Source organism: Electrophorus electricus, chromosome 11 (genome assembly GCF_013358815.1).
Source record: "Electrophorus electricus isolate fEleEle1 chromosome 11, fEleEle1.pri, whole genome shotgun sequence".
Taxonomy (NCBI): domain Eukaryota; kingdom Metazoa; phylum Chordata; class Actinopteri; order Gymnotiformes; family Gymnotidae; genus Electrophorus; species Electrophorus electricus.
The window spans coordinates 18,272,447-18,299,749 of NC_049545.1; the positions used below are offsets into that span (position 1 = coordinate 18,272,447).

The 27,303-nt window shown below is 46.0% G+C and overlaps 1 protein-coding gene across 2 annotated transcripts; it reads right to left on the bottom strand.

The window, feature by feature from the left end:
- Positions 1 to 25,347, bottom strand: syt14a (synaptotagmin XIVa). Of its 2 annotated transcripts, none has more exons than XM_027008210.2 (7): positions 25,308 to 25,347; positions 18,093 to 18,242; positions 12,495 to 12,719; positions 6,805 to 7,073; positions 6,037 to 6,486; positions 5,513 to 5,702; positions 1 to 637 (listed from the first exon to the last, which is right to left on the bottom strand). In XM_027008210.2, exons 2-7 carry the CDS (start codon positions 18,187 to 18,189, stop codon positions 324 to 326), a joined length of 1,545 nt encoding a protein of 514 aa, XP_026864011.2. In that variant the 5' UTR covers positions 18,190 to 18,242; positions 25,308 to 25,347; the 3' UTR covers positions 1 to 323. The 2 variants fall into 2 exon arrangements, with proteins under 2 accessions (XP_026864011.2, XP_035387176.1); XM_035531283.1 differs by lacking the exon at positions 1 to 637 and adding an exon at positions 2,954 to 3,209.
- Positions 25,348 to 27,303: the final 1,956 nt, after the last annotated feature.

Sequence of the window (27,303 nt, forward strand, 5' to 3'; positions counted from 1 at the left end):
AGCTTAAACAAATCAGCAGATTTGAAAAGACAAAGAATCTCTCTCCATTAAAGGCAAGATGTTTCTGACCCTAGTGCAACTTCCAAATCCCTCCTGTACCATAACACTCAGGGCCCAGAATTTCTTCACCCCGACCCCTAACTTCCAGTTCCCATAGTGCACTGCCTCTGGGGCCAGCTCGGGCTTGCCGGGGTCAGTCGTGGGTGTGACCTGCTTCTTGCGCCCCCTTGTTTCAGTTTCTTGTCTCCCCCATCTTCATCCCCTTCCTCGTCGTGGTCATCATCGTCGTCATCATCATCTTCGTCGTCGTCATCCTCGCAGACTTACGACTCCAGGAGGCTATGCCACCGACACACCTGCTGCCCTTTCGACTCCTTCATCTGGGTCCAGTGGGTCAGCTCTTCCTCCCCGGAGCTGTTCAGGCCCAGCGAGATCCAGCCAATCATCTCCTTCCGCTTCATGCTGCGCTTGTTGTAAACGGAAAGGATGAGGGTCACGTCAGAGAGCTGGAAGAGAGCCACCTGGAACACGAAGGTCTCCTTGTACGTGGGGTTGGGTTGCCCACGGCAGATGGACGTCTTGCACTTGGACATCTCCTGACCCATGGAGTTCAGCAGGGTCAGCTTTACATAAGTGTCTACAGAGGGCAGAGCGGAGATGGATACAGGAAGATATCATTACTGCAAAGTAAGCAAATACTTAAGGGAATGTATTTTTAAAATAAATACATTTGTTTATCGTCATTAGGCCCTTACTCTCCACAGACATGCCTGTGGTTCCAGAATCTTCTTCCTCAGTAAGCACATACCTTTCATACTAGTTTCATATTACAATTCATAATATTTTCAGTGTGGATACTGTATGATTCACAGATGTTATTAAATATAAGTATAGTATGGAGTATAATGAGGTTAATTTTAAAAAGAGTATTTGAACCATTTAATTCTTACAGGTGTGTAAGCCACAAGTGAGATAGCAGAGAACAAAAAGAAAGTGGTGTGATACCTTTCTGTGTTCATAAGTGGTGTTCATAAGTGCTTCTGTGTTCATAAGCGGTATTTAACCTGAATTCTCAGTCTTGAAAAAGCAATAAATGAGCACTTGCGATGAAAAACCATACATGTACATTTAATGAATTGTACAAATTAAAAACATAATCTTAAAAATAATTGCAAGTTTTATTCTTAATGAAGGTAAGTCTTAGTAAAGCATATTTAGCATTTTAATGTAATTTTTATATAAAATCGTACAAAATCAAAAACTAAAATAACTGATTACACAAAAAAAGGTGAATGATATGGTTTTTTTTTGCTGCAAGTGCTCAAACGTGGTTCGCTTCTGGCTCTGTACGCCAAGCAGACTGGATCATAATCATAAGTGTACCATGCAAAGTATTGTGGGAAAAAACACAAACATTTTGAAGTGCGGAACAGAGAGGTAGGATGACTGCTGGACAAATGTCTGTGACATGACAAACACCATGCTTACTGCAACTCATTAACAATTCCCGTATTTTCATGCTCGACCTCACTGAAAAGCATTTGATTGCCCCGTCGAGAAATCCGTTGTCTTAAATTAACACATTCAGCCGCTCACTGCGCACACGTCAATGAGCGCGGTGCCGTGGGTGCGCTCTGCATCACTCCTCAGTCTGTTTTACCCTCAGTAAACTCATAAAAAACCAAAACAAACTCCATCCAGCAGCGCTGGCGAAGGCACTTTCAGATGAGCTTCAGTCATGAGGATGCGCATTCACCCTGCGGTCACACGCAGATGCTGCCTCCCAAGTGCGAGGCTCGTCCTACATCCTGCGCCCCCGCGCCCGCGCCCGCGCCCGAGCCCGCGCCCCTGGCAGACCTTCAGCTTTTGCCCCGACGCTTCACGGCGCTGCCCACCTGCCCCCGCCCCCCGAGGCACGAGCACCGTTGCACTCGCTCGCACGCGAGTGGCAGCTGCCTGCTGGGCAGTCTCTCTTTTTCTCTCCCTTTCTTTCTTTCTCTCCTTCTCTCGCTCCCTTTTTGTTTCCATAAAGGGGGGGGGAAAAAAAAATAACTTCGCTCTTTATCGTTTCCTTCCCCCCACCCTCTTTCAGATATAAAGGGCTCCGCTGAAGCAGCCCTGATTTCCGCGCGTCTCCAGGGGTGAAAAAGAGCGTCTTGTGCTGACACCTTAAGTGCCTGCGCTGCGCGGTAATGGGCTCCACGCTGACACCGCTGAAAGGCAACGCGAGGGCCTGAATGGCGATTAAGCGCGGGTGATTGGCTTTATTGAGAGAGCCATTGTTATGGCCTGAAAAGGCAGCAAAAAGACGGTCGCCTCCTCTAGGAAGGCGACGCGGAGGAAACGCTTTTGGCTTTTGTGCAGGTGACTGATGGCATAACAATGCTGTATCTGCGCCACGAATTAAAGAGAGTTTAAGTTCGTAAAATACCCCCATCTACTCCACAGGTAATCCCGCAAGAGGTCCCTTTAAGTACGAGGGACTGTACCATCCGTGCAGGGACCGGGTGGATCCTGCCAACAGATAAAGCTCAGCGCCAGAGCAGTCGTCGGCATGACCAGGGCGGATCCTCGGCCAGACGAACAGACGAGGTGGCATAGTTAAGAAAAAATAAAACACGTGCTTGAGTAACGCAGATTTCACACAGATGTGCAGAGGTTCGTCCTTCCGGTTGTGGTCGCGTACGCATGATTTTCGGCTTAGTGATTCTGTGTGATGTTTGCGTTAGTCGGCGGCAATGGAGAGAGCATGCAGGCACAGCAATAGTCCACCTATGGACTGTTTGTCATCTATAAGAGTAGAGCTTGATGTGTTCTTACTGACCGGGAGCTGCTGTGGATGATATATGGGGCTCGGTCTGGGAACACAGATGCAGAAAGTGTTTTGTTCAGAGTGGTTTTTCAATTTTATTCTAAAGTTCAACCCTGATACATGACAAACAAGGCCTCGCTCATAAAGACACACTCACTGCACCATGAACACCAGCAAACACAGCTGAGAAAGGGTCTGAGAATGCAATAAAACTACAGGGAAGAAAGGAAAACCCCAAAACACTGCAAACACAATGATAGACATCCAGCACAGACACTTAGAGAAGGAGGGATTGAGCTAGGGGTGGTGTTGGGAAATGTGGGGGTAGGATACGACTCACCTCTGATAATATAAACCTGCCCACCTATCAAGTGCTTTAGACAACAGAACAATCCATCTGACAGGGAACCGGGAGGGGGGGGGGGGGGGGGGGAGCAGAGGAAGGAGAGGTCAGTGTCCAGGAAAGAGAAAAACAAAGTCGAAAGAACAGAGAGAGGAGAGAATGACCTTATCAAGAGGTTAAAGGTTAAATTACATCACAGGTTAGTGTTTAAAAGTGTTCATAAAACCAGATGGAAACACTTCAGATTAAAGGGCACTGCATAAGAGACATTACAGCCTTCATAAGTATTGCATAAAGCCATCATAAGCAGTTGCCTTATAGGTGTTGAATGTCTCCAAACGACATTCACAAAGTTTTCAAACTAAGCCAAGTGGTTCCACAATGCTACGTCCAGGTCACCCAGCTGACTTACACCCTGTTATGATCTCTTTGCGAAGGCTTACAAAGGCCTTATGCAGCGCCCTACGGCTGAAGCATGGCTGAATAGGGACTGAAGAGAGAGAGAGAAACAGGAAGAACAGTTTGTCACGGGCAGCCTTTGGGAGGACGAGTGACCTGGAAGCAGCTTGAAAAACATAAACAAACAAACAAACAAAAGCCCCCAATCCTTCTGGGGTTGTAATTTACTGTAATACAGGCCTGATTTGAGGCCTCTGGGATGGGAGGTGGAGGCAGTGGTGTACATCCTTATGATTTCAACGAAGCGCAGAACTTACATGTGTGGCAGAGAAATCTGCCTGAACGTTGACTTACAGGCTGCTTGGGTTGGAAGGCTTCTGTGCCGCCCCCTCGAGCTCAGCCAAGGAAATGACAGAATCACAAACCACCTGTCTCGAACACCCTCAAGCACAACACACAACAACCGACAAGACTGGCAGAACGGTGCTGTGCCGGAATTCAAATGTTTGGTACGGTTCCTCCACAAGCGTTACTGCATGTACACCAACAGCAGCTTTTCAAGCCTCGCTAGTATAAACCACTAGCCTTCTAATTAGCCTGGCAGGTGCTAGTCTATTCCATCACTATTTGAGAGTACTGCCTGTTACATCAACCCTGAAGGCGAGCAGCTGTCAAATAAGCTAGAATTTTAATCAGCCTGTGAGGTGCGACTCTTTCTCATCAGCCTTGACAGTAGCGTCAGACCTTTTGCGTGAGACTTGAGAATCTAATTGAGCAGTGACAAAGATAACGTAAAATGTTAAATGGTTACTGACCTTCTACTGAGCTGCTAGTTTTTCTGATCAGTCTTGGAGGCCACGGCTTGAAATGTCAGTGTTTGAGATGTCTGACTAATGACAAAGACGTTAAAATGATGTGATAAAATGATGTGACAAAAGAAATGATCGTCAATCAGTCAGGAAGGTGTCAGTCTTTCCTCCGCATTGGAAGATGGTGCCGTTTACATCAGCCTTGAAGGCATACAATGCAGTACTGCCAAAAAAAAACAAAAAAAACCTACAAAATAAAACCTAATTAGCCTAAGAAATGGTAGTCATTACAATCAGCTTTTAATGGTGCTAAAGGAGCTACGGTATGAAATGATACATTGGCATTCTTGTCAACGTGAGAGGTGTGAGAGTTTTCCATCAGACTAAAGGGCTGAGCTTTCTACCTTAGCCTTGACCTAGTTATATGCCCTCAAGGCTGATATAACAGAATATTCTCAAAGGCTGATAGACTAGACTAGCTCCAGGTTGAATGCTGCTATCTTACACTGGCAATGCGGTGACTAGGTGGATAGCAAGCTCAGCACTAGGGGCTTGGGTTCGAGTCCCTATTTGTGCTTGGGTGTTAGAAAGGTGCCATATAAGTATAATAAATCACAATGATGCCGAGGCTTGCAAGGTTGTTGTCGCGGCTCAGTCCTGTAAACTCTTTAAAACAATTTCAGCAGCTTTTTTAAAAGTGAAATTTTCTTCGACACAATGATGCTTTGCTGCTGGACTTGCATTTCAAACGTTCCTTCAAAATACCTTAAGCGAATTTGCTGCAACGTTTGTGTACGAAACCGAACCGTGCCAAACATTTGAATTCCTGCGCTGCTTGATCATGCTGCGATCTCATTGGTTGTGCTCGAGGGCTGTGCGGTTTTATTTATTCTGCTATTTCAATGGTCGCCCTAAAGGGGGCGGTGTGCAGCCTTTCAATCTGAGCAGCCTGCAAGTCTACGTTCGGGGCAAATCCCTCAGTTGGTGTGTATTTACACAAAGCCAAGCACTATAAACAGAGATTATAGGGACTATAAACAGAGATTTATACTGTCAAACACTGATGGAGCTGGGAAGTGTTTTTTTTTCATACAGAGAAAGAGCACAGCGGGTCGTTTCAGGGCCTGACGGGATTGTTACGGTATTTACTGGGTGGCTTGTTGGCAGCTATGTTCTTGAAGTGGCTTCCTTTGATGACCTCGACGGAGAGGCGCCCGGTGGTGGCATTGTATACCAGCCCCAGCAGGATCTCAGGAGCTGTACCCTGACCCGCTGACGGGAATGACGAGACTGTCTCGCTGCATGACGCGTCGTACACGCTCATCTGGGACTCGCTGCCCTTAAACACACCCACACCCACACCCACACATATGCACATCAAAGGTTTTGAAAGCCTGCAAACCACTTTAGATTATTTCCTCTCAGCTATTAAACTGCTGAACATTATAATGTTGCAATAAACATCTATAAACAACAAACAGCCTCTTAATAGGTTACTTACTCCATTCAACAGCCCTTTTCCATTCTTATGGCCAAATAAGCATTTTAAAGAGTTAGAAATTGGTGCATCTAACCTTGCACTCACATGTTCACCTACATACGTGTCAGTCCACCCCTCCTATCCGCCCATCCACACCTCCACCCGCCCCTCCGGACCCCTCCGGCCCACTCACGGCTACGCTGCAGCAGGGTTCCAGGATGACGGGCACGGACATCCTGCCCTGTAGGTTCAGCTTGGTGAGGTAGAAGACCTTCTCACCCAGCACCTTCTCTTTCTTCATGCGTCGGATGCTGTAGAGTCGGAAGCGCACGGCATAGTTGCCGATCATCTCCGACTCGATGTGGCTGAAGCGGAACGTCTCTGTGAACACGGGGCATGGCCCCCGCGCCGCGCCAGTCTTGGCGCGCTGCTTCTTGGTGGGCAGCAGCACCAGGTGCACCTGCCATGAGACGTTGCCCGTACGCTTGGCTGCTGGGATGTCCGTCACCGCTGTCACGGTGACGGACAGCCGCTGGTCGCAGGAATCGTAGTCGAAGACGACGTCCAGCGTTCCATACTGAGACAGCGGCTCCGGCTCGTACGACTTGGGGAGCAGGGCTGAAGAACCACGGGCCGACAGGTCCTGTGAGGAGGGGTTGGGGGTGAGAGAGACCGGAGGTAATTATTTAATATAAAGCATTTCTCCAAACTTTGCTTATATGAACATTTAAAAATGGTAAAAACTGAATTTGGTTTATGATAGTCACACTCTCGATGTGAGTCCAGATACAGAAGGCTAAATAATAGACGAACAAACACTTGACGCTTGACCCCCTCACACTCCAGACACTCAAATCTTCTCACCACTCAGCCACCTCCGCAAACACACCCACGCCCATCCATCGTCTCACGCCCGCCTCCACCCGCCTCCACCCGCACCCATGCTCGCTCCTCCACCCACTTCCGGGCTCAGCACGGCCGTGCTGTCGCTGGGCACGTCCTCCTCGTAGCCCTTGAGGTAGCTGTCAGCGCCGCGGCTACTCTCGCTGGGAGGGCCTTTGGCGTAGCCATGGCGAGGGCTGTCGCTCCCACGGCGGGACAGGTCGCATTTGGCGTCGCCGAGGTCAGAGGGCGTGCACGACATGCGCGGGGAGCCGTCCTCGTCCTGGTAGGGCGGAGGCTGGAGCTCGTCCAGGGGTGGAGTCCGCCTCATTCTCTGGATGCAGTTCACTGCGCATTGGTTGCAGGGGGGGGGAGATGGAGGAAGAGAAAAGAGAAGAGAGACTATAGCTATTCACCCAATCATCTTTGCCCCATGCAAATGTTCTAGTTACAGCTTTCAGCCTCCCTCCACTTATATATTCTTTTCCAAAAACGTTAGAAATTGCTAACACAACCTCACACACACACACACACACACACACACACACACACACACACACACACACACACACACACACGTTAGATAGAATCCAAGAATTCAAAAGTCAGTCATTCACAAAACGGCTATTTGGGAAAGGGGGTTATGGTTTATGATGTCACAGTACAGATTTTAATACAGGAAATGAGTTCATCGTGCAATTAAAAAACACGAGGGGACATTTTCGCGACCGTCTATTAGCTCCCCTATAATTATTTTAGCATTTTATAACTGGGCTGGGACGTGCAGAGCAAGGCTTACTACATGGCTCGAGATGAATCACAACTTGTGAAAGGAGAGACGCCAGAGAAGTGTGTGTGCACATCGATAGTTCCCGAGAACCAGACCCGCACTCCTCCCACCGCCCCTCACCGGGCTGCTCGGGAAAGGAGACGCCTTTAATCTCTTCGTGAAATGAATTCAAAACAAGGCTTGGCTGAGCTGAAAAACACAAGCGGATCCTCCTCAGACATGGAATGTGGGACTCCAGCCTCCAAATCATGCCTGAGCAGCTGATTGGAAAGAATGCGTCTAGCCGTAATAACCCTCCGTAAAACCTGTCAACCTGCGAAGTGGAGAGTTACATAACCTGGAAATGATGCACCGTAACACTGCGTCTGGGCCTTTATTAAATTATATCTCTCCTGTGGCACATGTGACCAGAGCCAAATCCGTAAAGCAGCTCACAGAGTGACACAGAGCAGCACATGGAGTGACAGAGGTCATCTCCCTCGCTGCTTTGGAGCTGCGCGCTGACCTGTGGAAAATTATACTCATGTGAGACACTGGTCTTTAGAACGCACTCGATATCGCAGGGGGGGGTGGGGGGGGAGAAGAAAGGTTGTTGCCATGGTAACATGGTGCTGCCGATCTGGAGGAAGGCATGTGTAGTGACCTCATACATTAAATGTCACCTGGTATCCATTTCTTCTCGAACGCTTCTCTTCTGTTCTCTTCTCGAACTCTTCTCTTCTCGAACTCTTCTCTTCTCAGTTTAAAAAGGTCAGCAACAACAACCCCAGCGACTGATCAAATGGGCTTGTGAACATGGCATCTGGAGGAGGTGTGATGGCTCTCTGCTCTTTGTACCGCCAGATCTCCGCACGTCTGTGCGGTACCATGGGGCCTTTCCCCCCTGAGCCCCTCGCCTCGCCTCCCGCTCGCCCTGCCTCTCTTCCTCCGGCTCGGCGGGCCGACGGAGGCGGAGGCAGACGCTCTGCTCGGCTGCCGAGGTGCCGTCGGTACACCGCAGGGCCGCGTGCGCCGGGTCCCGCCGTAACACAGACTAAAGACAGAGCACAGGGACATTTGTGTCCCCGGCAGCAGCAGAACCGCAGAGAGTCAGCAACCCACCCGTCCACACTGGAAAGTCTCCAAGTCGCCTTAAAATAGGTCAGTTCCACTGTTTTACTCTATGGTATGCAGAGAGAGAGAGAGTAGACGGAGAACTTCTTGCCCTTTTCATTGCACTCACTGTCAAGGCCTGCCTTTGATCACAGATCTGCCTGCATTTTCAACTCGGAGCTGAGGCGGGGGCGAGGAACTGAACACAACCCCCCTCGTCTCTGTCTCTCCTCTCTCCCTTCCTCTTTCTCTCTCTAATTGGGCCTGTTGCTTTCATTTTTGACATTAAAAACATTTCCCAGCACATGAGACATACCCGGCTTACATCACCCAGGATCTCACTGGTGCTGGGAGCTGGACAGATCAGAGAGGACTTAAGTCCACTTAAGGAACGAAATCCACAAACAAACAACAGAAAATAGGATAAATGTCGTGAACATGGTGCTTGAATAATTCTCTCTGCTGCCTGGAACACTAACCGCATCTCACACACACATACGGCGTGGATCTCCAACCAGAAAGCATCGCATAGTTGGGTGTGTCAACGTTGCTCCTGGAGCTGTCAACAGCACTTGTTGCGGCAGAGATGCACACACACACACACACACACACACACACATACACACATATACACCCAGACACACGCACCCAAGAGAGAGGAGGGTGTCTTTTTGACACAAACCTGTCAAAAGAACTTCAGTGTTTGTGTGTCAGTGTGTGTGTGTGGGAAGGTTTCTCCAAGCTAAATCTTAAGAGTGAGATTGATGGAGAGAGCGAGTGAGACAGGGAGTCCATGCTTTACTAATGTCTCAGATCACCATGGAAACAAAGGGTGTCAGCATTCAGCATCAGCATCAGCAGAGACTTCTTCAGCGACATCAAACACAAACCCGAAAAGCAGAGAACTGAACTATGGATATGAAGATCAGCTTCCTTCCCTTTTACTGTGGCACAGAGTATGAGTGTGCATGCCTGTGTGTGTGTGTGTGTGTGTGTGTGTGTGTGTGTATATAGCAGTCTTTATTATACAGATGACCAGAGGCTGTGGCCTCAAGAGCAGTGCAGAACAGGATGAGAGCATGGAACACTCATAAGCAGAAAATATGACACCTATTTTGGCTGTCTTTCTTAGTGTATGTGTGTGTGTGTGTGTGTGTGTGTGTGTGTGTGTGTGTGTGTGTGTGTGTGTGTACATGCGTGCCCGTGTGTGTCTTTGTGCCCCAAGCAAGTGTTGATAGTAGCTGCCTCAGGCGTTGTGCAGCACTGCCGCTCCTTTCCATCAGTCACCTCAGGATGTGGAGGACCAGAGGGAGTGCAACACGTGCCCCCCCCGCCCCACTGGGTCTCTCTGCCCCTCCCCTTGCCTGCTAAATCCAGAACAGGCGCATGCTTGTCTGTGAAGGCAGAGGGCATGGAAAACCAGCTAGGACGAGAAAAAAATGGCCACGCCCCTCACTGGACATGAGCGTCTCCTTCACTGATGGATGAATAAAGCCTGTGCCCCACTCCAGACTGTGGATGATGGATGTTTAAAGAGCTATCGCACAGCTCTGTGTGTTCTACATTAGTTCGTCTGTGTGTGTGTGTGTGTGTGTGTCTGTAAAAGCATATGTCTGTTCCATAGTGAGATGTAATGAGCTAATAAGGGTGAATAGTGTCTTATCCACAGTTAGACTGTGTTTTGTTTAATTGTGTGTGTTTGTGTGTGTGTGTCTGCGTATTTGTTTCAGTCCATCAGATATTTGGCATTTTCCCATGAACTAAACCCAGTGAACTCCGACACCAGCTTGCAAAATACGCATAAGCTTTTTTTTTTTTTTTTTTTAAATTAAAAACATATTCCAGTATTACACCTCTCCCCCCTCTCGCTCCCTGTCCGTCTCTTCTTCACTCCCTCCTTCTCTCTCCCTCCCTCTCTTTACCACTCTTTCTCTGTGTCCTTCCTCTTCTTATTGTCTCTCTCTGACACTCCCCTCCCTGTCTGTCCCTCTTCCTTTCTTACTCTCTCTCTCTCTCTCTCTCTCCCTTGTCAAGAAATAAAACGGAAAAACATGACAAATGTACAGTGGAGAGGAGACTTGAAAGATCGTATCGCTCCATCTGGTGAAAGGGTGCCATCTAGTGGCACAAACATGTATTGCGGAATTAACTTTCTGCACAACCACAACTACTTACATATGAAGGCCAAAGAAATATATTTAAATTTGCAATATCAAACTTGCAGAAAGTAATCAGTTGACTCTACTGCTCAGGAAAGAAAGCGTTCCACCCGCTACACTTGATACAAAAAATGACACTTAAGTGTCACCAAGGATGGCTTTGTGGAGTTTTTCATTATCTCATTTTAAAGTTTAATTATCGGTGCCAAAATGAAAAGCAATTCACAAGTAGGACAAAGGTACTAGTTCTATACGTTAATACTAAGATAATCACCCTGTTTCTGCTAGAGATGGCATGATGCCATTTTTTTATTTTTTTTTGCCAATCCAACACTGAAGTCTTGCATTTGAATATTGTCTGATATTAACAATGATACAGTACATTTTAATTAAAAACCACAATGGAGCTGTGGTTCAGGTTTGTGTGTGTGTGTGAAATGTATTTTATGTGCTCTTTCTCTCACCCTCTCTCTGTGTATACACACACACACACAGACACACACACACACACACACACACACACATACAGATATCATGCATGGATGAGACAGATAAACAAATAAAATTATTTTTAAAAAAAGAAAATGTTTGTCCTTCCATTGCCATACAACATCTCTCTCAGTGAGATGCCTGGTTCTCAGCTATACTATACGCACACTCAGCGTGCACACACACGGCTACGCACACACGCACACGTACACACACACACACACACACACACACACACACACACACACACTTGGCTGCTTCACTCACCGACTCCTGAAATTTACATAATAGTTCATCAGTATTTTTTACTCTTTCTGAATGCAACTGTAATCCATCATCATTTTAATCTTGACTTTATAATTCTTCTTCTTGTGATTTTAAGTGGTAAATCACTGTTCTACCCACTACAACACACCAGGCACTAAGTATGCAGACAGAGTGAGGCTACCTGCACTACGAGACTCTCTTCACTTGACCTCTGCTTAAAACCAAGAGCAATGTAATTTGATTACGATTACAAGATGATCATTCCTTCTAGCGGAAAACAATATATGGACAGAATTATGTGAATTTTCAAATTTTCCAATCCACCTTAAAATAGCTGCTTTTCCATTTTTTCCCCTTGAGGTTTGAATATATTAAAGCTATGAAGTAATTAATTAACTAGTAATTAGTAATTAAGGACAGTGCCTCACTTGTTTGGTTATTTTTTTAATCTCAGCTGCTTCAAAAAAAACATTGTTTATTTTTTAAAAGAACAGATCATGTGACCTGCTTAAATTAACCAGGCTGTTATCATGTGACCTGCTTAAATTAACATGGCTGTTATCATGTGACCTGCTCAAATTAACCCAGCTGTTATCACATGACCTGCAGTGCACTACTGTAAAGCAGTGCCGTGTTATTTTTAGGCTGGGTTTGTGATGTTATCGGATCAGTTTCCTCCTAATATCCCCAAAGTCTTCCTCCTAATATCCCATTTTTTGCTGGTGTTAGATCAGCACCATCTCTAGTTTCTACTGTTACTAATGTTACATAATTACAGTTTCAGTGAATGATCTGTACCCTATATCTGGAGTTTCCTCTATAGCATCATCCAGCTGGTAACGGGTGATACTACACAGAACATTTCTTCATATTGAGGTCAACAAGCTTTGCTTTGGGATTCTTGCTCCTCACTGAGCTTCCTGTGTTTGACCTTGAAAGCGTTCTGATTGACACGAAACCGAGTTTACTTACCGTCCTCTGCAGAGGCCTCGCTGCTGTAGCCATCATACTCGGCCACTAGGGGGCAGTATTTCCTCCGTGTGCCCCAGCTGTAGCCCTTGTGGTGGTGGACGCCGCTCCCAGCACAGCCGCCCCGGAGACCCTGTGAGCGGGATACGGCTTCCTGGTACTGTCCCATCACCTCATCGTCGCTGTCTGACGATGAACCCTGAAAATCTGCCTCTCCATACCCCTTATCTGGTACAGAGAGGATGAAAGGCAGAGAGAATAACATGAACAGCATGTCAGTCACCTCGGTGGCCACTAGAGGGCAGCATAAATTCATTCAGATGAAGCGCCATCAGCGCCCAGAACACTGTTTCTTGCGTCAACTTAAAAAAAAAAAAAAAGGAACATGGGAGAAGAATGCGTTATATTTAATGTGTGACAGTAAAGAAAGACAGCAAGAGAGGAATGTTTGGGACCATTTCCACAGTGCTATTCTTTTACAACAAAACAGTCCCAGCAAGCAGTTGTGTGAGCTCCTCTGCACGGACGGACAGAAAAGGGCCGTTCCGAGCCTCGGGAAACCCCAGCTCAATCATGCGGCAAGCAGAACACGTCAATGGAGACGCGAGGCACAGCGGGTGAAAGCTGAAGGAGGTCTGAAGCGTGGGTTCCCTCTTCACACTCGCACACACACCCCTACAGATTAAGAACAGAAAGCTGGATAGTGGCGAGGAGGTCAGAGGCGCGAAACCTGGCGTGTCCCAGGGGCTTTGGAAGAGGAGGCAAACGAGAAAGTGGCAGCGCTGTGTCTGAGCCGGAATGGGGTAACAGCGCACAGTCCGTCCACCTGAAACGGGCAAACCAGTTTCTCTCACCAGGACACTCCTGGTGCGGAAGGTCTCTGTAGAGAGGACGCTCCTGGTGTGGAAGGTCTCTGCAGAGAGGACGCTCCTGGTGCGGAAGGTCTCTGCAGAGAGGACGCTCCTGGTGCGGAAGGTCTCTGCAGAGAGGACGCTCCTGGTGCGGAAGGTCTCTGCAGAGAGGACGCTCCTGGTGCGGAAGGTCTCTGCAGAGAGGACGCTCCTGGTGCGGAAGGTCTCTGCAGAGAGGACGCTCCTGGTGCGGAAGGTCTCTGCAGAGAGGACGCTCCTGGTGGGCAAGGTCTCTGTAGGAAGGGTAGATACCCCACTGTAGTCTGTAGTCTCAGTCCCTGGGTGCTGCACTGGGCCGGATGAAGCCTAGAAATGGATTTCTGCGCTGCCCAGGTCAGATTGCGCCTCCTGGGCCGTGGCTCCTGCGGAGCCTCTCCCGCTCCTCGGCCTGGACTTTGTGGACGATTGCATTGACCTGCTCTGTGATCTGTGCACTGACCACAAACACCATGTCATCCACAGTGAAAGCAATATCATCTACCATCTGTTTTACCGAGTTTAGTACAGAGGAGACTCTTGTGGAGCCTAGAGAAAAATGCCATGTTTATACAAAGCAAACACCGCTTGTGCGCATCTGCCCTTGAGAAAGATATCTGTAGAGGATTATATTAGAAATTATAGGAGATTGGATTATCCAGAGGAGATTGTAGGAGATTGGATTATCCGGAGGTGATTGTAGGAGATTAGATTATCCGGAGGCAAGGCTTCCCCATGATGGCTACTTAAGCCTGATCTTCATTCCGGACAGCCTGTAAGTTCTGCTCAAGAGATACTGGATATGAAACACTAGTTTCAGGAGCTTTGAGAGTTTTGGGAAGTCTGGGGTTTACATCAACCCTAAAACCAATGCACACCTCTCATTGACTCACAGAAGAATTAAAAACATCTTACTGTTGTTTTTGGTGCTAAACAATGCAGGATGTTTTAGTGAGATCATCTGGCAGGCTTTTCCTCGCCCATGCTGACCTCAGGAAAGGGATTGTCTTTGCAGGGAGAGCCTGTTATTTTGACAATTTCCAGGACTGGATTTTTTCCAAAACCAATGGGCAGGGGGATCATGGGGATCCCTTTTTGACAGGGTGAAAAGTTGGCATCTCCATACGGGAGTTCCTTTTCTGGCAAGGTGCAGAAATTTTTTCTTCCTGTGCTTTTTTAAAAATGTGTGACCAGGTGACTGGTACGGTATGTAGAATATTCTGATATATCTATTACAAATGGCTAAAATGTGTGGATAACCTCAACACTGAAGCCCTGTAGATCTGTAAGCAAATGACAATAATGTATATGACAGCTAGAATGTAGAGAGCAACCAGACACTTTACAACATTCCTGATTTGGCATTCACAGATATTAACCACAGTGGTGCTGGGTATAAAGATACCAGTTCAGTTTTTGTAATAAAATGTCACTGCTAGGAACAAACCTACTTACAAACAGTCAGACAGACAGACAGACAGACAGACACGCAGAGACAGACAGACAACCCAGTTTAGGTAAGAGATCAGAGTAGACAAATGGTAACTACCTTCAGCAGGTTTGAGAAACTCACACATTCGATTTTAAGCACATATCTTCTGTATTTCTAGTTCTGCTCTGCACATGGTGTGTGTGTGTGTGTGTGTGTGTGTGTGTGTGTGTGTGTGTGTGTGTGTGTGTGAGAGAGAGAGAATTTTCAGAACTAAAAAAGTAAATACTTTGTCAGAAACAGCAAAAATAAACAAAAGAAGGATATTTTTACTTTAATTTGTTAAAACTGAAAGGGCTTAGGCCTGAAATATTATTACTGCGTAGTTAGACGTGTGTAAGCATGAATGTGTGTGTGTAGAGTGTGTGTTGTGTGTAAGAGAGCATGCAGGTGTGTGTGGGAGGGGGTACCTGTAGTGACACTGTAGTGTTAAAGTTAACATGAATCAGAAATTAGAATGTATTTCACTTTCTTAATTTTTACACATTCCCATATTAAATAGGATTTTGGGGCCAGGGAAAATTACAGGCAAGACATGACATATTGTAATGAATCTAATGGCCCGAGTGCCGAAGGGCATGGAGCAGGACGCACAGACTCCCTCAATATAGTAATACATTTATTGACATCACACATGAATAACAGTGGCACGCACACACAACATTAAAGTCAGACATTACGTATACATTTAACTAAACACAGACTACAATAATGTTTTAACACGGACTACACACAAGTATTTACATACAACTGCAGACTAACAATGACCAACACAGTACACACACACTATCAGAGATTTAAATAGACAAAAGACACAAGACATTAAACCCTGTACAGGTGCGTGCACTTACAAAGGGCATGGTTACAAACAAGGTGAAACCCCCTGCATGCGGCAGACCGTACCACGTGACTTGTGGGGGAGAGCGTCCCGTCACACATATCTATCGGCATTTGACTGGATCAGGAAAAGCTGGCATTTCAAAACTAACAGAGTGCAGGCTAGCTTCCGGATCTGACTCCATCGTGTTTGCACTCTACCATTACACAGTTTAGATGGTCAGTAATTGGATGAGGCATACTAGTTTGATTTTGTAACTCTAAATAAGAACACTGAGCATTGTTAGTACAGAATATATTTGATAGAATTGCTGTACGAGTCAATAGCAGAGTGTGGGGGCTATTATAAAATACCTTGAACATAATCTGTTATTCTCCAATACTCCACCTACTTCAAAATGTAAACATTTTAGCTACACTGAGAATAACCGTGCATGATCTCTGAATGAAAAGTTTTGTTCTATGTGTTAGACTGCTAGTCAGTGTTGAACCATTTCTGGCATCTGATTTAGCTATAATCTGGCAGAGGGAGGGACATGTTGTCTGGGCATCAGAATCCTTCAGGACCATGGACAGCAGCTGTCGCAGACGGCTTCAGCCCTACCGGCGTGGACAGCGCTCTGACAAACAAACAGAGGGCGGATTGGCCCTTCCCATTCTAGAACTATCTCTCTCTCTCTCTCTCTCTCTCCCTCTCTCTCTCTCTCTCTCTCCCTCTCTCTCTCTCTCTCTCTCCCTCTCTCTCTCCCTCTCTCTCTCTCTCCCTCCCTCTCTCTCTCCCTCTCCCTCTCCCTCTCTCTCTCTCTCCCTCCCTCTCTCTCTCCCTCTCTCTCTCTCCCTCTCTCTCTCTCTCTCTCTCTCTCACTCTCTCTCACTCTCTCTCTCTCTCTCTCTCTCCCTCTCTCTCTCTCTCCCTCTCTCTCCCTCTCTCTCTCTCTCTCTCTCTGGTTCAATCCTGTGGATTCGTCTGGCAATAGCAGAACCTGCGTCTGGCCAACACTGGCACAGACCCTGAAGTCCCACAGTCCCAGATTATCCACACTTGGCTATTCTCTGGATTCACTCCCCCCACCAATTCACCTCACACTGGGCTTACTTGCACAGCGAATGGCGTGCGATTGCTGTGTGTGTGTGCCAAGCTCACAGAACCGTCCTATCACAAGAGGATCGGAATAAGAAAACAGAGTCATGCTGTTTTCAATACTAAGACCAGAACACCTTTCGAGAGCTTCATAGAGCTCAAATGCATTTTTTCAGCCTTGGACAGTTCTCAGCAACAAGTCAACAAATCAGAACAGTTCTGCTGGGTTTTTTTATAGCAGGCTCCTGCTTGTAAGACCGGATATACCAAATCAGAATGACACGCGCATCAGCTAGAATTGTCTTGCTGGCTTCAGACAGCAGGCCATATTCTGATTACTGGCTGTCTGAAAATTAAGATAGGGTTATGCAATGCTAATGTTATGTAGCGTTATGCAATGCTCTGTGTGTGGGCAGTGGAGAGCTCTAACAGACCTGACAGGGTTTATGTAGGTGTTCCTAAGTGAATGTGGGCCAGATCAAAAACGAGCGTATGTGTGTGTGTGTGTGTGTGTGTGTGTGTGTGTGTGTGTGTGTGTGTGTGTGTATATCAGTCCGAGCTTTCGCCGGGGAGTGCCTTGTGATTCTCGGACATTCAAAGTCAGATTGCTGTCGCTACAGTTTCTGGCGTCGAGCTCCTGTTCTAACTGGCAGCCTCCAGCGAGGTTGGATGAACAACAGCTGCTCTAGTTCTCCCTAACCTGTGCCTGACAGATTAAGGATGCTTGGTCCCTTTCTGCCTGGGCCCCTCTGTTCAGCAGCTGCCTCGAATTGCTCCCCATCACCCCAGCCATAGTCAGCCATTCATAGAAAATCGGATTCTGGAGCTAAATGTGTCTTTGTAGATATGTGCACCTGCAGGGCTGCTTCATTTTAATATGTAGCATTATTAATAATGGAAATGTATACGGTCATTTGAATAATATTTGAATAAACTGTCCATATTGCATTTTCATTTCGTCAATAAGTAAGAGTGCAATGGCATATTATAACCTGTGGTTACAGTAGTGAGTGGTTTGTGATGATGAAGTGAAGTAAGAACTGTAGTGCATAGTCAATCACACCTGCGGTTGCCTTGTACAGGACCTGCGAGTATGCAGTGGTCTGGAGTTGATCACTGATACACACCACTCAGCATCCAAACTGACCAGCTCACGTGGATTTACACATGAATGTTACCCTGATTAATAGTTATAGAAATGTAAATGTTGGTGCACAGAGAAGACATGAACACACGTGTGCACATGCGCGTACACACACACACACACACACACACACACACACACACACACACACACACACACACACCTGGCAGTTCCTTGCTCTTCCTGTAATGCTCGAGGGGTCGGGGAGCAGCACTCTCAATGGACAGCTTGTTATTGAGGTACAGAAAAATGAGGACCATGAGAAAAGCAAAGAACCCGATGGCAGAGACGAACCCCAGAGCCTCAGGAGACACTGCAGAGAGGGAGAGAGAGAGAGAGAGAGAGAGGGGGAGAGAAAGAAAATAGATCAAGATGAACATCATAATTCAGTGACACTTCTTGTCACAATGACACTGATTAACAAGCAAGCATGTCTGCTCTCTCTTCTCTGCGGTGTTGATGAGGAGGAGTGAGTCAGTGCAAATGTGAGTCTTCTGTTCAGACATATACTGACAGAACTTGCAGCAGCACAACATCTCGGAAAATGGCCTGGGCCCCACCCACACGGGCAAGACCACTGCATCACTACGGCAACTGGCTAGAGGAATCTGACTCGCTGTGTGGCAACAAGTAGCCACTACGGGACCAGCCTCATTAAGACGGAGGCGATTAGCCTCAAACAGTTTCTTTCTTGGCGTCCTGACGTGGGTCGCGTTTACAGTGTGAACTTGACCAAACGTCACCTTTGATATTCATCAATTATGGCAAGGAATTGATCACTGTAATCAGAGCGAGCCAGAGAATGTGACACAAAGGGTTTACGTGCGTGTTTCTCCATTCCGTCAGATCCGGATCTCAAACAGGAGAGGTCTGAGCTTCACACAGACTGTCCCGATTGTTTAAAATCTCAGATTCTAGATTCAAATTCAAAAATTCAAATTCAAAATCTCAGTGTCATAGACTTACCACATAGCCCAGAGTTTGTGTTTGTGTCTAGCAATGAGAGAGCACGTGTGTGTCTGTGGCATACAGCTGATGCTCCGCACACATAACTGAGCTGGACACGCATGTTTTTGCAGTTGGATGATTCAGAGTGCAGTGGCAATGTGATCTTATCCCATGATCCTCACTGTTCACCTGTAGAACAGCGCTGATGTTGCTGCCTAAGGCTGTCGAGATTAAAGGTCAAAAGCAATTTCCGCTCTAAGTGCTATGTAGTCACAGAGTATTCAGGACTGGGGAGCCCCATTACGAGAAAGAGACAGAGAATGAAAGAAGGTGGGGGGGGGGGGGGGACATGACAGGGACATGCTAACCAAACAACAGAAGGGGACAGATACTTATAAATACTTATAAATGCATATGTAATACAGATACTTATAAACGCATATGTAATACAGATACTTATAAATGCATATGTAATCAATAGTGCGTATAATGCCTGCAGTTGTATACATTTGCCTTTAGAAACATGTATAAAGGACATATAAGCTTATTATTACACTTGCACTGCGTGAGATCAGCCACATATGAGCTTATTATTACACTTGCACTGCGTGAGATCAGCCACATATGAGCTTATTATTACGTCTGCGCTGCGTGAGATCAGCCACATATGAGCTTATTATTATGTCTGCACTGCGTGAGATCAGCCACATATGAGCTTATTATTACACTTGCACTGCGTGAGATCAGCCACATATGAGCTTATTATTACACTTGCACTGCGTGAGATCAGCCACATATGAGCTTATTATTACGTCTGCGCTGCGTGAGATCAGCCACATATGAGCTTATTATTACACTTGCACTGCGTGAGATCAGCCACATATGAGCTTATTATTACACTTGCACTGCGTGAGATCAGCCACATATGAGCTTATTATTACGTCTGCGCTGCGTGAGATCAGCCACATATGAGCTTATTATTACACTTGCACTGCGTGAGATCAGCCACATATGAGCTTATTATTACACTTGCACTGCGTGAGATCAGCCACATATGAGCTTATTATTACACTTGCACTGCGTGAGATCAGCCACATATGAGCTTATTATTACGTCTGCGCTGCGTGAGATCAGCCACATATGAGCTTATTATTACGTCTGCGCTGCGTGAGATCAGCCACATATGAGCTTATTATTACGTCTGCGCTGCGTGAGATCAGCCACATATGAGCTTATTATTACGTCTGCGCTGCGTGAGATCAGCCACATATGAGCTTATTATTACGTCTGCGCTGCGTGAGATCAGCCACATATGAGCTTATTATTACACTTGCACTGCGTGAGATCAGCCACATATGAGCTTATTATTACGTCTGCGCTGCGTGAGATCAGCCACATATGAACTTATTATTACGTCTGCGCTGCGTGAGATCAGCAGTGGTGGCTGTTTTCTCACAGAGGGCAAGCACAGCTGGTAATGTAATGGCAAAAATGGAGTGCTTCCAAAATCAACTACACAAGCTAAACCACACACTCACACACGAGCTACTCCACAGTTAACTTATAAACAAGTCTCAAGTTGTATTTTTTCATATATCTGATGTTACAATATATACATTTGGTGAAAGCACAAGACCAGAAGCACAAGTGTATGTGTGTGTGTGTGCGTGTGTATGTGTGCATGAAACACCTAGTTGTCCACGTAAGGACTTCATCCCTTGTTCTCTGGTTCTTTGTTTCTGCAAACAGCCACTACGACACGTTTACTTCTCAGTGTACTTATAAGAGTAATGCACAGTTCTGAGATCAGTCAACAAACTCCCACACACCACATCCGGACTACTCCAAATGCCTTCGTCAAACGAACTGAGCTGAACTTACCGTGTAAAATATGCATAACATACATAACTAACATATAAATTATTCACAGACATATGTGAATGCTTGTGTATATAACTGTAGGCATAAAACAGTCATTTATAAACATAAATGACTGTATAACTTATATGCAGGTTATCTATTTGTTATGAATCATTTTTGAAGTTTTTTTGTTTTTTTTAATCAAGCAAGGTCCTCAAAAAGCCGATATCAGCTGCAGGAGTCTTCCATGTTCCTCATTACAGCAGTGAACCATGACGTTGAGAACCAGTGCAATGACCTCCTTTAAAAGTAACACCGCCAGGTGACATATTAGCACGCTGCTAGTGAGAGAAGTTCTACCGTGTTGTGAGTGTGTAAGAGTGGTGGAGTATGGAAAAAGGCTAGACTGATGCTATCTCCAATCTGCTTGAGCTCTGACAGCAAAGGTGTTCCTGTCATATGGGGAGTGGTGTTCTCGAGTGAAAGGGTTAGATGTTTTACCAGGTTCCTGCACGTGTGTGCCCGCTGCCTTAGTGCTGTATCTCTCAGTCTGGTCCGTGAGGATCCCGGCCGATCCTTATATATTTCTTCTTTCTCAAATCCCAGCAAACCTTGGCCAGGTAATGTGGAGCTACGTATACCTTGATTACGGGATCATTTGCATAAGGAGCTGGAACTGTACTAAATGCTGGACTGCCCTAGGGTCCCTGATGACAGACATGTGTGGTAGATCTGGTAATGCATACACACATCAAACACAACACAACACAATGCACACACACACACACACACACACACACACATCGAATCACAAGAAAGCTCCCTCTTTTGCCTACTATTCCAGGGGCAGTAATTGATTCATGTGCTGTGTTTTGCCAAAGGGGGTCTGACCAGTGACCCAGCCATGTTTATTCCCCACATGCCATCTGTCTCTTCGAGCCATCCTCCTCCTCGGTTCTGCAATGTTGCTCCCAGCACAAGCGCTGGAGGTCCACGGGTCCACAGTGCAGGTCCATGTTCTGGTGCTGGTTGGTGTGGTAACACGCTCAACTTTTGCTCTGATAACTGCAGACAGAAAATCTGCAAACTCATAATCCGGTCATTTTTCTTTCCAGCATCTTCGATTACACAGGGATCCGGAAGACACGCACAGTCAATATAAAAAATATGTAGATGAAAGAGACTGCCAAATGCGGTAAGGATAACGATTCTCGTCAGCGCCATGGCTATGTTGCAGATGTTGACATCTGGTGTCAGATCTGACAGAGCAGCGGACGCCCGCCAGACAATGAGCAGCATGTGTACCAGGTCTTTTAACGGAATGATCATACCAGTGTGTTCTTTGTGCGTTGCCATGTGTGTTGGTATCAGCAGCCCAGCGCAATCTGCAGGGTCACCACAGCTGCAGTTTGCCATGTGAAACCAAATTCAGGTCATTAGACGGACATGAACCGGGCGTAAAGTGGACCAGCAAAGAGAGGAGAGAAACCAGGCAAGCCAGAGGAAAATGAGCAGGAGAGAGAGAAAGAGAGCCCGGAGGAGGAGTGAGAAAAGTGCAAAGGAGAAAGGAAACAGCAGTATGACAGAGTACTTGAAATTTCAGCCCACACATTTTGATGCAGCATGTTACAGGTTAATTGAGAGTGACCTTCTTACCTGAGCCGCATGAGCCCTACATAATTACAAATCACCTCCAGGGGGCAGTGCTGTGTCTACTTCCTGGCTGCAGACACATCACAGTTGGCAACCACTGAAAGTAAGCTACCAGACAACTGGAATACATGGATCTGTTTAAAAAGATTCCAGTTCTTTGTGTCGAATGTTGTAAAGAGAATGATGCCTATAAACAGAGTTATTAGTGTTCAGTTAGATTGGCCCTGTCTTTAAATCCTGCCAGATATTGTTACTCAATTATGTTGTCATAGAAACAGGTGCGGGCATGTCAGAATGCTCAGACCAGCTTTAAATCACAAGTAGTTTGCACTCACATACACAATGACACACATGCAGGCAGACACACACACACACACGCATAAAGTCTTGAATACACCCACGTAACAAGAGCACACAAGGACTCTCCATGGCCCACATACCTACTCATGCCAAACACACACACACAAAATCATAAAGTCTTGAATACACCCACGTAACAACAGCACGCAAGGACTCTCCATGGCCCACATACCCACTCATGCCAAACACACACACACACACACACACACACACATTCACTCACACACTCACTCCGGAGCTCCAGGTGTCATTACCGTTGGAATTAGCATTAGCACATCTGTCTCTTGTTGAGACTGGAGCCAAACCTGACAAAGTAGAACATGGAAGTGAGATCTGGAGATCAGTAATTCATTTATGCAATTTCAAGCTTGACTTCATAACAGTTAGCATGTACTCGGTTATATCTCAGTCAGTCATTCTCATGTAGTTACTAATCTCTATTTAGCAACTCCATTTAACTTCATTATGCTCTGTTTCACTGTTGGTCATACATCTCACTTTCAAGCCTTTTCCTCTTTCTGCTTTCAGACCAAAGGTACCACACACACACACACACAACCTAATTAAAAGCTCCTGTGAAGACATACACTGTTTGTGAGAAAATGACGGTGCAGTTCTATAGAGAAGTCACTGCTTTGGTTGCTTTAATTTAGTGTTTATTCGGCTCAAGTCGCCCTTGGGCGGCCACATTTACTTCAGGTTGAGTCCTCACTTAACCGAAGTAGCGAATGGTTGTAGGCTATTCTGCTTAGCTTGTTTTTAATCGGCCATCAGGTCCTCGTATGAAAATGGCGTCTGCCTCATTCCCATTCGCATGATAGGAAGAATTCTTAAATTCTGCAGGAATATGAAAAATAATTCCGTTCCTCATCATGCCAGCTGCAAAGCCACTCGCTTTCCACGCTTCGGCAGTGTGTACTCCGGCACCAAATGTGCCAGTGGGCGTATTCTTCGCTCTCTCCCTCACCTACGCGTCTGTCATTCTCTCATCCTCTCCATTTCTTTGTCTCCCTCGCTCTCTCTTCCCCTCGCTGTCTTCCACCTCCACACACACACACACTCCTGCTGCTCTGAGTCGCAGGGCATTCACATTAGCCTGACTGAGATACTTCCTGTCTGCAAGTTTATGTGACCTACAGTGCGTAGTGATTGCCTCGAGGGATAGAAAAATAATTGCGCGCACACAGAAACCCTCACACACCCACCCATGCACACACATACATGGCATGCATTTAAAAGCCCCCCTGTCTCTGAGCAGAGCAGAGGGCAAACAATAAATGCATTGAAATGTCCATTCCTGTCTGGCCCCAGAGCACTGATGAGAGCAGAACTCGGGGTTCATACATTTCAGTCTGCTGTGTGCCGACACAAAGTTCATCCGTAGCAGGCCCGCACTGTGACAGATGGGACCGTTTGCTGCTATTCCCACCAATCACGTACATTTCTTATAGCCTGGCCTCTTACAGCCCTGCGTGGGCTGTGTGTGCATTTGTGCATGCGTGTGCGTGTGTGTGTGTGTGTGTGTGTGTGTGTGTGTGTGTGTGTGTGTGTGTGTGTGTGTGTGTGTATGTGGACATACTAAGCCCTACTAGTCAAGAGGAATGATAAAAGCCCTCCAGCTAACTAATATCCAATATCAATAGACTATTCTTGAATTTTTAGTAAGTAACCACAGCCTGCGTTAGATGGTTCGAGTTGAATATTGTGGTAGGCTTATACACTCAGGCTCAGACTACCAGCTAGTAGAAGCTCACATCTGCAATATTTTGTTGCTGAAATATGAACTCACTCAAATGTTTGTAGACATACATAAATTTTGTATAAGGTCATACAGATATACTGGCAGATGGCAGGTGTAAAGAGGGGAAAAACATGTAAACCTGGACACCTCACAGTGGCCAACACATACAGCAGCATTTAAGCCTGAATCCTGTGGGTGGGGCTAACACCGGGCCCACCCCTGGAGCAGAATGTATGCTTTCACCACTAACATTCTATTTGACCTCAAAACCTCATTAATTACATTTAAACCATTTAGCCACAGATTAAATCCCAAATTCTGATGGTTTCATGTAATTTAATCCAATCCAGAAGATGATCTTCTGACAATCATCCTCTGCATGTCAAAAGTATCAGATTATGACCTGATGGACAGACCACAGAACAAACAGTCAAACCCAGACACAGGAACAGCTGGCAAGGAGAGAACCTGATCCTTTCAACCAGGTCGACACGACAACAAAGGAAACCATTACACCAAACCACAGTACAAAAGGTCCTGGAAGCGAGAACACATACCGCACAGAGGGCCATGCTGGAAAGAACCTCGGACTACGAAAGAGGGACCACCTAGCACGTGTGACAAAGACAGTGGTAGCTTCAGGCACACAAGCTTCAAGTTTCCCACGTGAGCCGCAGATCTCTGACCTGTACCCCACCTACGAATCCTGCTCTTGCCTGCCACCAAAGGCGACCACGAAACTGTCCTCAGATCTGTGGCCAAGAGCAACTTGGGAGGTTAAAGCGGAACATGTTGGTGGTGAGCTAGCCTGCTTACCTTTTCTGATGCAGACGAGCTCATGTACTCCACAGCTACGTTCCCCGCCTGAAAGAAAGCAATGCCACATTTAATGAGACACACAAACACACAGATGGGAAAAACAACAAACAAACAAACAAACAAACCAGGCAACACAGCACACATCGACAGAGCAGACGAGACTCAAGACACTAATGAAGCACCTGATGCTTGTTCATGGATTACATTAATTCACGTCGACACGACGACAGACGCTGGAAAGAATGGTCACGTGCCCACGGCTGTAGTCACGTGCCCATGGACGAGTTTGACGACAATAAACAAAAGAAAACAAACAAAATTATCATGGTTGTCTTCATACTCATGGTGGTATATTGTATATGAGAGGACCCAGAAACAAGCTACTACAATCACAGCTCACCAGCAGACCTCTAAAAAGATGCTAGAAGAATGATAATGTTCCAGTTCTTTTTCACCTGAGCATTCCACCACAATGAGATGATTTTGTCCCTATGGCGCCTTTCCTGAAGAACGAAGATGATGATGATGATGATGATGACGACGACGATGCTGCCGTCTCCTCCAGCCAGGAACTATAACGCGTTTATGGTGCACTCCTAATAGTGACCTAAAGGTTTTGTGAACTTTGTGCCTACATTTCCCATATTTCCTAATAAAGGGCAGGAAGAGCCAAATGTCCACTGAAAAGAAATGAAGAATGTGGCACTGAGGTACACTCAGGTGACAATCTGGCCACAGTATCTTCGCTGAGATACGGAGAACAGAGCGATAAGAATAGTTTCCAGCTGGAAACTATTTTCAGAATTAAAGCACCAATAATGACAATAAAGCATCAAACACAGTTCGAGCTGAGTTAAAATCATTTTTAGACATGGTTCAATTTCGTATGAGCATTTACAACCTGTAAAAAGCAATTAGTTTCAGTTTTAAATATTGCTTTCTTGAATAATAATAATCAGACTGAAATATTGAGTTCATTTATCATAAATGACTTTTGGACTTGATTATATATGCTCACCCATTTCTGGGAATGTCATTCTGGTAGAATTAAGTAGACCACATTTAAAGTTTTTTAATAGCTCATTAAATTTTCAGTGTAATAAAATGTGAAATGGCTCTAGCTGCCTTTTATGAATTTGAGTTATCTGTGCTAAATTTGGCTCAATAAAAGACAGCATTCAGAAGCTTCTTCTAACATCCACACCCAGTTTCATATTTCTGAAATACTGCTGAGTGGGACTTTTACAACAGGTACAGCCCAGTGAAAAGAGTTTTGATGCAGGCTGAGTAATGGTGGTCTCATCTCAGGGAGCCTAACCTGATGTAGCCTAGTTGTTGTTTCAAAATAAAAGCCCTAATTGAAAAAAAAATCGAGCTACTAAGTCTTTACCATATTGCTACTCAACCATGTTGCCCTTTAGCATATGAAAGTGGTCTAAGTGGGAGGATTGACCAGCGGGAGTCACACTGTCTCTGACAGGTTACTCTCGCAGTGTGACAGGACCTGTCGGGAACCGAGCTTACACACTGCTGCTGTGTGCTGGTAAAATTCAGTCCCTGGGAAACACTAAACTCAGAGTTACTGAGTTCCTCACTAACAGCATGGTTGGCTATGTATCGCGACAGGACACAGACACTGATCACCTGCAATGACCATCGCAGCTGGAAGGTTGTGAAAGGAGGTTTTAGGATAAAGAGAGTAACTGTTCCATTGCAATCATTCCTTCAATTATACCTTCATCCTAAGTCGATAAACATACAAGCCTGACAAAAGTAAACATCAGTCCATTTCAAATTTAAATAGCCTAATCGAAGCAGACATTTTTAAAAAATACAAGGTTAACATACACTACACAAACTTCTGAAAAACATGACAGTTGTCAGGGTCTGTACCCTCAGAGCTCAAGCATAGAGGCCACTTGCCTACGATACAGAGGCAAAGCAATATCTTATTAGAACAGTTTCATCACATCCTACAACCTCTCAACTCCTG

Coding starts and splice junctions, on each gene's coding strand:
- syt14a (XM_027008210.2), bottom strand. CDS start 18,189: ATGGTCCTCATTTTTCTGTACCTCAATAACAAGCTGTCCATTGAGAGT. Junction 6,487..6,804: donor CGGCCGTGCTGAGCCCGGAA/GTGGGTGGAGGA, acceptor CCCTCCTCACAG/GACCTGTCGGCCCGTGGTTC. Junction 5,703..6,036: donor AACCCTGCTGCAGCGTAGCC/GTGAGTGGGCCG, acceptor GGTGTGTTTAAG/GGCAGCGAGTCCCAGATGAG.